The 12,144-nt window shown below is 36.7% G+C and overlaps 1 protein-coding gene across 3 annotated transcripts in view; it reads left to right on the top strand.

Moving 5' to 3' along the window:
* The window catches only part of pcxb (pyruvate carboxylase b), a 256,057-nt gene extending 247,191 nt beyond the window's left edge, over positions 1 to 8,866 (top strand). For all 3 annotated transcript variants that reach the window (XM_048185986.1, XM_048185985.1, XM_048185987.1), the window contains 3 exons: positions 2,512 to 2,760; positions 3,965 to 4,105; positions 5,625 to 8,866. In XM_048185986.1, coding sequence (XP_048041943.1) covers positions 2,512 to 2,760; positions 3,965 to 4,105; positions 5,625 to 5,876 — 642 coding nt within the window. In that variant the 3' untranslated portion in view covers positions 5,877 to 8,866. The remainder of the gene's footprint in view (positions 1 to 2,511; positions 2,761 to 3,964; positions 4,106 to 5,624) is intronic.
* Positions 8,867 to 12,144: the final 3,278 nt, after the last annotated feature.

The following is a 12,144-nucleotide window of genomic DNA, read 5'->3' as shown; positions in this document are numbered from 1 at the left end:
TCTGACTAACTCACAATTGCAAGTTTTTATCACACAATTCACACAAAAACACAAAAAATTAAGAATGATGTAAACTTGCAATTGTGAGGGAAAAAAAGTCAGAATTGTGAGATAAAAAGTCTCAATTTTAAGTGGTGGAAACAAGCTTCCATAGAAAGTCATACAGGTTTGGAGCAACATGAGGGTGAAAATGAAATTTTCATTTTTGGGTGAACTGTTCCTTTTAGGATTAGCTGTGGAAGGGTTTGATAGAAAATATATACTATACTTGCACATCTCATGTGTAATGTATAAAACCTTTATAATATAAAATATGATCTTTTATGCAGATATTTTGGTCTTGTGGTCATTTAAGAATGAATTTGCAATGTCTGCAACTAACACATTCAGAGAAGAGTCTGAGACATGTTACTCTACTGATAAAAACAAACAGCATCTCAGTTATGAGGTACTGAGATTGTTATACATATATGAATCATCAACTTCACAGGACTAATGCCCCTGAGGAATCTCAAGTGATGGAGTGATGAGGAGATAAAAAAGATTAGAACATGTGAGCTTCCATACCCCACAGCTAGCCTGGACAAATAAACTTGCATACAAATATTCAGATGGCATAACTGAGTCACAAAACTGCTAAAATAAACATATAAGTCACATTAAACAAAAGGGAGCCCATATGGCCTGAAATTATGACTCAACTGCTATTAAGTGGCAATTTATTCAAAAGTTAGGTGGGTTGGGACTGCAGGCAGCCTTTTCTACTATTTTATCTGAATAACAAAATGGGCCGCTGAGCGTTTTACGAGCTGATCTGTTTTGTGTTCCCTCTCTTTCCTCCACTAGCCCTTTTGTGTAGACTATTCACTTTGCCCCTGTTAGAATCCTGGCTTTTTCTCAGTGCAAGTCCAAGGACCATTTTTTTTCAATTCATTCTCACTGCTGTGAAACAAAAAGGAGAAAATATTGTCACTTGGCTGTTGCCTTGCCAACACCAAGAAATCAGCATTTTTTTTATTTTATTTTTTTGTATATAATGAATTGAGTCATTTTAATAGCATATTGATGGTGTAACTTCTCCTTTGCAATTGACCTTTTTTTAAAGTGTTTGTGCTTTTGTTCATTAACGCCCACTCTGACAGCACTAATGATGTATTTAGTATGTTTGAGCTTGCAAAGTCAGTCAATAGCCAGAGGACAAAACAGTGTAAGATAGTGAATGGTACTATTGTTGATTCATTTGCTAAATATTTATGCTTTTCAGTGACCTGAAGACTGACTCACATCACTCTTTAGCTTGTTCTTGTCAGCATCTGAAACCTGGATTGGTTGTCATGAGGAGGACATTTCACTCGAGACATTCTTCTTGGCAATTCAGTTTTATTAAAGGAATAGTTCTCTCAAAAAAGAAAATTGTCATTGTTTACTTCGTCAAAATGAATTTGTGTCGAATATTCTGGCTACTTTTTTCCATGAGATGAAAGTGAATCAGGAACAGTGACTGTCGAACTCTAAATTTTTCAAAAAAGCACAGTACCAAAGAATCATAAAAGTGGTTTAAATGACTCCTCTGCTATATTCCAAATTTTCAGAACACTTGTGAGAAAGACCGGAATATAAGCCATTATTCTTCTGCTCCAGTAAACTGGATCGAGTCAGTGAGTTGAACTCAAGAACTGAATCAGTCCAATTCAAATCATTTTTATGAATTGTACCAGCAGATTCATTGAAAAGAAGAACAATTGGTCCACAAATGTGACACTGGACCACAAAACCATTCATAAGTCACATGGGTATATTTGTAGCAATAGCCAACAATACACTGTATGGGTCAAAATTATAAATTTTTCTTTTATGCCGAAAATCATTAGCATATTAAGTAAAGCTCATGTTCCATGAAGATATTTTGTACATTTCTTACCGTAAATATAACAAAAATTAATTTTTGAAAGTAATATGCTTTGCTAAGGACTTCATTTAGACAACTTTAAAGGCGATTTTCTCAATATTTTGATTTTTTTGTACCCTCAGATAGTTATATCTCAACCAAATATTATCCTGTTCTAACAAAGCTTATTTATTCAGCTTCCAGATGATGTATAAATGTCCATTTCAAAAAAATGTACCCTTATTTTGTGGTCCCGGGTCACAAATTAGACATTGCTCCTTTAAAAAGCTCTTATGAACATGTCAGGGAAATCAAGGGAGAGTTTGTATAATGACAAATTTATTATTCAACAATATTATTGATTTGACTGCACTGACACTATTGGATGAGCTGGGCACTATAATTTAACTTTTTTTTTTTGCATTATTAAATCATTTTCCTTTTATCACTGTAAAGCTGCTTTGAAACAATCTGTATTGTATAAAGCGTTACTTGACTTGACTTAATGACAGAACTTAAATTTTTGGATGAACTCCCTTTAAGATTTGTGCTCGGCTGGTACTCTGATTGTTCCACCACAGTTTATGCCTTATAACAAGTTAAACGTTTGATGTTTCTTGAAGGTGCTCAAGTCATTGCCTAGAATTGAAGGTCGTCCGGGGGCTTCACTTCCACCGATGGACTTTGAGGCTCTTGAGTCTGGTCTACGAACGGCACACGGCGATGAAATCACCCCTGAAGATGTGATGTCAGCAGCCATGTACCCCAAAGTCTTCCAGGAGTTTAAAGAGTTCACATCAAACTTCGGTCCGGTGGACTGCCTTAACACTCGCCTGTTTCTGGACGGCCCCAAAATCGCAGAGGAGTTTCAGGTGTGTTGATATTACACGGGGACATGCTGCGACTAACAGCATTTACATCAATTGACTTAATTTACTTACCACTGTGCCTAATTTCCTCTCTTACTAATTTTTCAACTATATTTCTCTCTGATAAATTTATAACACCATGTGATTTGACCTTCTAAACTTTACTCTGACTGCTCTCTCACCGGGAGGTTTTTGCAAAATTAGATTTCCTCGTGTCCTCAACTAGCCTCCGCTTTCACAAAGTTTATTAGCACACTTTATTGCAATAGTGGTTGTAAAATTGATTAGCATAGTAAGATTGAATAGCAAAATATATGCCGTGAAGTCAGATAAACCATAAATGATATTTTACAGCTCTAATTTAACTGAGAGTTTGACTTTGTAAAGTTCAGTGAGTGCTTAATCCATGCTAGCTCCTGAATAATCTCAAACCGGTATAGCTCTATCTCTATTTAGCTGAGCCCTGAGGTGTTTCTAAATGTGTTGATTGGAGCTTAGCCGTGTGTTTGGCTCCTAAAACCCCATTATGAGTTAAGTGGGTGTTACCTGGCAGCCATGAACGTGTCTCGGAGTCCTACTGCAGGCACCTCGAGAACTGAGAGCACCAGATGCAGGACTCGCATAGCTGATCACGCTCCGAGACAGAGCGAGAGCCAGCCAGGAGTCAGACTCTCCTACAAAGTAATTTTACTTTGAAAACGCACCAAATCTGTTCGATTGAAAAGTTTGCTTGCGTCTCTTAATCATCTGCTGGCCTGATTCTTCAAACCAGATATACTCTCTGTACCCTTTCAAAACGAACCAGATTTTCTTCGGTTAACATGCGTAATCGTAAATTTCTCAGGGACTGAAGTTATTTGGCGGCGTGTTTCTCCACCCAGTCGAGCTGTCCAAATGAGATGTTAGTCGTGGCTGATTAGCGTAGATTAGCATGAGCTATATTAAGCTGTCACTGAGGCAAATGCAAGCGAGCCCCAAAATATCTTCCCCTCCACAGCCAGACAGCACATGGTACAGACCTAATGCCTGCCAGAGGCCTAATCACTCGCACCTTAATCTGCCTTAATTCTACCCAAGTTTTTTCAGCCTATTGTGAGCAAATCTGGTTTTGTTTGTTTTTGTTATTTCAGCTCAATCACAGCTTTTCATTTCTCATGCCTAGCTATTCGCAGTGTTTTTATATGTTTCTGGCTCTTTCCTCTCACAGGTTGAGTTAGAAAGAGGGAAAACGTTGCACATCAAAGCCTTGGCCTTGGGTGACTTGAACAAGTCTGGTCAGAGAGAAGTGTTTTTTGAACTCAACGGCCAGCTGCGTTCAGTTTTGGTCAAGGATACGGCAGCAATGAAGGTAACTGTTTGCTGTTTGTTTTCCTCTCTAGATTGGTTTGTTTCATCACTGAAAAGCAATTATCCTGACGCAAACAGTACACTCAATCATTCCGACATGTTTTGCGAATGTTCCCTTTTCTCTCTCGAGGTGTGAATAATATCTGTCATAAGCTAAAAATGATCTTGCTCTTGCTGTCATGAGCGTTTATCACTTTATGGCAGGAGTGTTAAAACATCTTTTAAAATATTAGGGCACACAATGTATGTTTTCATTACAAGTCAATAGTGCTGTGTGGGAACTTTATGTCAGCCGTGGACACTGCATTTGTAACTGTTCCACACTGCTTGTGTAAAATATAATTTGGCAGATTATAGCATGATTTAACAAAACTGAAGATCTCACTTTCATTGCCCACGCATAACACATCATGTTTAAGATGATTCATTCATTATAAGATATTCTCTCTGGTAAACAAACATTCATATATGGCGTCCTAGTCTGGAAGATGGTTTCCAGCCTCTGTGAATGCTCTTTTGGTTTGTTATTGTCTTGTTTGGCTTAAAATGGCAGAGAGAGGACAGTCCAAACACATTTATAGCAGGTTTCACGGACAAGACTTAAACCTAGTCTCTTAAACCATGCATGTTTGAGCTGAAAGCAACTTGCACTGACGTATCTTAAAAATATGTCAGAGTCATTTAGTCTCAAGATGCACAACAGTAATGTTTTTTTCTTTCCTCGTGCACATTTTAAAAAAGCAATTAAAATGTCCTAATTGAACTAAGGCCTACCCCTGGCTTAATATAAGCCTTTTCTGTGAAACCAGGCCTTAGTTTCAGAGTAATGACACTTGCTCATATGCTCAATAGAGCTCTCCTTCTGCCTGAACACAATTAGCAAGAGTATTTCTCCTCATAAAATTCATTTTTGCAGGCCCAGCATTTTTCTTCTGCTGTCTAAAGTTTTAATAGCTTTGAAAAGAAACTGATTTAACCTGATTTATCTCTAGGCTGTTTGTTTAAAGTTAACATGAATGACAGATAGTAACACTGTCGTTGGTTTCTGCCTTATTCATCATAGCTGTGAAGTTGGGGGAACAGTAGTTATGTAACACTAGTTGTGAAATAATGTTATCACTATTACAATTATATTCTATTTATACTATTTATTTTTAATTAACATAATCATTTTCTAATGTAATGTGTGTGTATATTTTGATCACCAAGGATGCATTTATTTGATCAAAAATACAATACAAACAATAATATTGTAAAATAATATTAGCATTTCACATATTTTAGCACAGAATAATTAGTCGTATATTAAAAGTATATATTACTAAAGCAGAAATATTTGAGGTGTGCATAAATTCATTATAATCTTTCTCATTGTATACATTTTAACAGTCCATTTATCATGTTTCTTATAGCAGAAAATGAAAGGCAGTTTGGAAATAGTTGTGAGGGAAAATGTGAAAAATGTTTCATTGCCTCTGGTCTCCCCTGTAATCACCTCATTCTGTTTTCTGCTGAACCAGGAGATGCACTTTCACCCTAAAGCCTTGAAAGATGTGCGGGGACAGGTTGGAGCTCCCATGCCCGGTAAAGTGGTGGAAGTAAAGGTGAAGCCAGGCCAGAAGGTGGAGAAAGGTCAGCCCCTCTGCGTCCTCAGCGCCATGAAGATGGAGACCGTCGTCAACTCGCCAATCTCAGGCATCATATCCAAGGTGCACGTCAATGCCGACAGCAGCCTGGAAGGGGATGATCTCATCCTGGAAATAACTGAATGAAATTTTAAAGTTACAGAGGTTAAAGGTTGCTTTTCTAGAATTCATCTGATGGTGTTGTAATTGCTGATGATTTTGAGATTTCTAACATGGTGTAAAACTCTTCTATGGAAGCTTGTTTCTGCCACTGAATAAAAAGGAAAAAAAGGTATCTGCAACTTTTTATCTCACAATTTTGACTTTTTTTTTTCTCACAATGGCGAGTTTACATCTAGCAATTCTGACTTTTTATCTTATCTTATCAATTGCCAGTCATAAATTTCTGTTGATAAAAAGTCGCAGTTCTGACTTTTTTTCTCAGAATTGCTTTACATCTTAGAAAAGAAGTCAGATTTGTGTGATACAAAGTCGCAGTTCGGGCTTTTTTTCTCAGAATTGCTTTATATCTATGAGATATAAAAGTCAGAATTGCAAGAAAGTCAGAATTGCGAGTTTATATCCCACAATTGTGAGTTTATAACGCGCATTTCTGAAATTATAACTCACTGTTGTAAATTTATTTCTCACAATTGTTTATATTTCACAATTCTGAGAAAAGAAGTCCGAATTCTGAGATAAAAAATTGCAATTACCTTTTTATTTTTTATTTAGTGGCAAAAACAAGCTGCCATACTCTTCTGAGCTTTCAAAATCAGATTTTTTTTTTTTTTTTTTTTTCTGTTATTTGATTCAAAATAGAAGCATATAGGTGAAGCATTTATAGCCTGTAACCAGAAACCACAGAAGCCTTTGTGATTCACTTTTTGGTATACAGTTATCGCTCTGTTAATACACTGAGGCCAGTGAATCCAGTGAATCTACTTACAGCCTGAGGAAGGGAGGACACATGACACCTACATTACAGACAGATCATTCCGGCTTTATTATTGTTTTTAAAGTGAATTAATAACATATTAAAATGAGCAAGATTCATTACAAATCCAGATGGCAATATCTGAATTTATATGCTTGTTTGTGTATGTGTGAGAAAGAGAGAGAGAGAGAGAAACACTGCAAGTTTGAAGAGGAACAGCAATTTCATATTAATGTCATGTTAGTGGAGCGTAAAATCTATTTAAAAATGTCTGAAATATTAATACCAGCATATATTCTAGTAGATGCACACTAAGCAGTGTCGTCATGATAACATCATTCTGCAGATCTTGCCAAAAGCAATAAAGTTGAGTAATTATGAAGATATTCAGATGTATATAATAGACAACAATAATTAAAGATTCAAAACCAGCCATTCTTTTGGACAAGCTCATAATAAGAAATCTGAGTGTAGCTAATGTACTGTGGTAAGTGTGTAATTATAATGCTTCTGAAAGTTACTGCACAACAAATTCCTTCTTTCGTTCTCCTCTCCTCCTCTTTTTAATCACTCTATCACCTTTGCACCAAGGGAGCGCTCAGGTTTGAGCTTCCACTGTAAGTGAACAGCAAGTCATTACACAAGCAATAATGAAGTAAACAAATGCAAAACATGTGTCTGTGGGGCAGCGGAGAGAAGCTTCATTTTACAAATACTCCTTCAAAATGTTTTGTAAATGTAATTGTGTAATATGTTTACATAAATCCCACTTAAAAGCTCAAACAATGTGCTTTTCTCATTCAGCAGATTGCTTTTTAAAACATTCCCTATTTGAATGCTGTAGAAAAACAGACCGTAATTATGGGTAATCGTTGGTGTGCCATTAATAATGGAAAAGCCTTCAGTCTGTGTTATTAACGATGTGCTGCACAAGATAGTTCATACTTGACCTTGAAATAAGCCTTGATTATAGTTTCATATAGAAATCTCACTGTGACGGTGGATACATACTGAAATTGGGAGTCACAAAAGAAAATCTGGATTTTCTTTACCAATATATGGTCCCGATACAAATGGTCCGACTGATTGAAATGTTGATGCAGTCTGAAGAGATCAGAGGGTGAGGGTGATTGTTTATTGAGCTCTTGGATGCGTTCAGTTGTTCTGATTGAATCTGGCTTGCTTATCAACGGCTTAGTGCAGAGAAATAGAGCCGTCTTCCACTGTGCCACAATTTCACAATGGCTTTTCAAGAAATCATATGAATTGCACATGGTTTTCACACATCTTAAATTATTAGCTTTTGTGTGCTAGAGGTGAAATGTGTGAATGAGCCTGTGCAAACAGCGTTCATATATGACGCATGTTTTTGTGTGTATGCATATGAAAGCCAGAGATGTATACCCACGCGTTACCCACGTGTTACCAGGGATACCAAAAGATACATGAAACAGAAAAATCAACTACTGTTCATTAAAGCTGCTCAATTAAACACAAAAACTGCATTTTTTAATGCCGCTGTTTGGCGGATTCTGCCATGTTCTGATGTTTACAAGGGAAATGCTCAACCAGTAAAAACCTGTAAGGTTCTTTATGGAACCAACAACTTGTGGGTTTTGATGTGTTTCTATTGAATTAACAGGACTACACTTACTACTTATACAAAGAGAACCTCATAATTATCTTTTATCATCATTACAGCTATTGACTTTTCTTTGTATTCTTTTGGGATAATTACTGGTAAATGTGTAATTCATAGTAAACTCAAATTCTGTATGTGGGTGGAGAACTGAGGACATTAGCGATTCAGTCCTTGTCTTTCAGTTGAGGATTTCTCTATTGAAGCTGATGAATTAAAGCTCCATACACTTTAGTTTAATCATTTAAATTGTTATAAAAGGGAATGTTTTATCTGAACTATGTATGTTGAATGCCATTCCCTTTAAATCAGTGGTCTCAAACTGCCGGCCCGCGGGCCATTTACGCTAGTTGTCTCATACCATATTCCATATTCAAAAGAATGACATGATTCTATAAAAAAGGGGGGGGGAAGCGCACAGACATATTTGATGAGAGCTGGTTTGGGGCTTTCGTAGTTTACTTCTTGTTTGGCTGCAAAGTGCGAATGAAACTTTTTTTTTTCCAAACCGAAAAGAAAGTGGATGAGAAACAGACAGTTTCAAGAAAGATGGACATTGCAGTATTTTTTTCGTGGAGTTTAAAAAACGCTAATAAAACGCTTGGAAACGCTAGCTGTCTGATATGCAAAGAAAAAGTCACAGTTCTAAGGGGCTGTTCACATATCGCGTCACATAAGCGGCCGCGCCGCCAGAGATTGTATATTATAGGGAGATGAGAGGGTCTGTATCTCTTACCATTGGAGAAAGCATAACGGCTAACTTAATCACGTGCTGTACCTCTCAGCCTATTGTGTAATGGCAGTGGCGTTACTGCCCGCTGTTCAAAACTCTTTCCCTTCGTATCGCCAGAGCCGGAGCGTTAGCATTAGCCGTTATGCGTTTTTGGCTAAAGGTTGCAGGTTTGCCTTCCAGTGGCTTTTACACAACATCTATTGTTCTATCTGTTAAACAGTAATGCGACACATTTGCTGTTGGTAATGCCGTAAATGAGTCCTACCTGTCGCAACATTCCCTAGTCTGTCTTCTCTTAAAAAAAACCCATTTTTATCAAGCTAAAATCTACATATAGTTCCCAACGAAAGTATTGTTTAGTGTAAAACATGCTGAAGATTAAATGATTAGCTATTTCCCAACAAAAGCTGTTTAATCAGCATAGTGAAGCCTCTCATCCATTGACATCCGTTCAAAAAACGGCCCCTGGTCTCTTTCCCTGCGTACCGCCAGAGGTGGAGCGTTAGCATTAGCCATTACACTTTTTTGGCTAAAGGTTGCAGGCTTGCCTTCCTGTGGCTTTAGCGCCGATTTCTCCTTCTTTCCAAAGCGCTTTCACTCCCGTGGCATCTGTCATTGCTATGCAACCATGAACTGCGCTCTACATGAAGACGAGGAAGTTTCAGCAAAAGAAAAATTGATTTCTAGTTCTTGCATTAGCTCTACTACTAGATATATTTATGGAGATGATATAAAAACCCACCCTGTACATCTATGATCAGCTGTTTGGCTGAGCTTTCGGTGTTGTTACGGAAAGGCCGAAGGTCATCAGTTGTTTCCTTGTCACATGACCTGCGGTGCATTCTGAAAAATTAGTTGCGTCCCAAAGATGCACTATACACTATGTACTTATACACTATGTACTTATGCACTATGTACTCATTCATGTAGTGCGTGAATTGTATAAGGTTATTTTGTCATTTAACAACGGAGTTTGATTCCCCATCCCCCTCTGCTACGCAACTAAAGCTGTGACAGTTGAGTGCATGAAGAGTCCAACATTCCACACTGTTTTTTTCCGTTAATTTAGTGCATCATCCGGGTATTTAATGTGTACTTTTTCTTTTTGGAATTTTTTTAGTATGAACACACTACTTGCACTATTTATACTTTAAAACGTCATAGAATAGTGCATAAGTACGCAAACTGGGATGCATCTGTTGAGATGTTTTCATCTCGCCACGGCATATAGTGCGCCTGGAAAAACGAGCGCGCCTAAAGTCGCGAGTGTCGATTTAAACCACCAAAACGCATCCGATGCTACCAATAAATGCGCTGCCAGGTGTCTCGCAAGAAATAGAATAGTGTACAAATGTATTCAGGGATTGCATTTGTTCAGTACAGTGTTGTTCAGTGCAAGATTTTGATGTTATTTAAGTTAAAATAAAATAAGGGAAAATATTTGCACTAACTGTTAAAAACTAATACTGTATGTAACAATGCTAGAGACACTGCTATTTACATTTTTTGTTAAGTATGGCAAAAATATTTTAGTAATGAAATTTGAAGTAAATGAGAAATAATGCAAAGGAAAGCCAATTTTCTGAAATTTTGTGCTTTCTTGTGCTTGAATGTTAAAATGGCCCTCCTACGAGGTGTCAATCACAGCAACGGCCCCCAGCCAATTTGAGTTTGAGACCCCTGCTTTAAATCCTCCGTTGTATTTGCATGATTTTAAGAATGTTTATTTTGTTATTTTGTTTTCTTCTCTTCCTCCATTATAAACTTTGTTTAGATGGTTGTTGCTTTGTAGTAATCATATTAGAGAGATGTTCAGCAAAGATTGAAAATAATACAATAAATTAAATAAATAATTACAACAACATAAAATCTATCACATGAGATCTCTTTACTCACAAACTCGGTGAAATTGCTATTCTAATGATTTGTGATGGTGTTAGTGAATTTAATGACATGTTGTAATCACTACTCATATGTAGACCACTGGACAAAGATTATGTCAAAGTTTTTTTCACAATATAATATTTTTAGGTACATCACTGAATATGTAACAGATTTTAAAGGTATAGGCAACTTTGGAGAGGCTAGCAATAGCAAGCTAGCATCTCCAAAGCCACAAAGGCAGAAGCTTTGTTGTTAACGGACCCTTCAGAGGTATGTGACCTGGAGGCTGCCATGTTTGTTTCGGGTACATTTGTCATGTGACAGATCACTCGTCAGATGCAGCAGACGGGGGAAAAAGTCAATTTCATGCTTTTAAAAGCCCTCCAAATTGAATCTGCTGCTGCTAAAACATTTACTATAATAATAATTTAATAAAAAAAACAATTTTTATGTTCCTTGAAGAAAGAAAACATATTTTTGGCAGGATGTCATGGCTGTCATGACATATCATGACATTTCAAGAAAGACATACTATGACATTTTGAGAAACGCATATCATGACATTTTGTGAAAATGAATGTTTTTGCTGCCATGTATCCAAGCAATCGCAGTGACTTATCTCAGACATAACCTCTTTCATTGGAGTACTTTATAGTTTTTTGAATGCACTTCCTGCAGTCTTGCTATGTAGCAACCTCATGAAATCCTTCTATGATGCTATCCACAACACTTTTCATGTGGAGGTCAAAGCTGTGCATTGAACCCCTGATGTGAGTCATGTGAAAGGGCTTTGAGAGTATAATAACAACATCTAATGTGTGTAAAAGCTTGTCTCACTAGTACATTTAACATGTTTTGTCTTTAACAGCAGTAGACATTTACAGCAGTCTTTCACTACATCGATGCATACATCCCATAATATATACTCTTGAATCTTACGCTTCACTGAAAAAAAGAAGAAAAAAAAAAACTGAAACGTACGGTAAAAATGGCTGTAACTCTTAATTATAATTTCCTTGTTACATATGTTATGTGTAGTAATAACAGAAATTATGGACAATTACTTGCAACTAACCCTAAACCAAACCCTATCTCTAACCCTAACCCTATAATAAGTTAATGTTGTTAATTAATATTACTCAGTACTTAATTATACTGTGTATAATTACACTGTATTAAAACTCCTTAGAAAACAAATTTCGATTCAAATTATCAGAATTGG

Source organism: Megalobrama amblycephala, linkage group LG3 (genome assembly GCF_018812025.1).
Source record: "Megalobrama amblycephala isolate DHTTF-2021 linkage group LG3, ASM1881202v1, whole genome shotgun sequence".
NCBI lineage: Eukaryota > Metazoa > Chordata > Actinopteri > Cypriniformes > Xenocyprididae > Megalobrama > Megalobrama amblycephala.
Note: the sequence above shows the minus strand (reverse complement) of the source record. Positions and strands in the feature narration are given on the sequence as shown.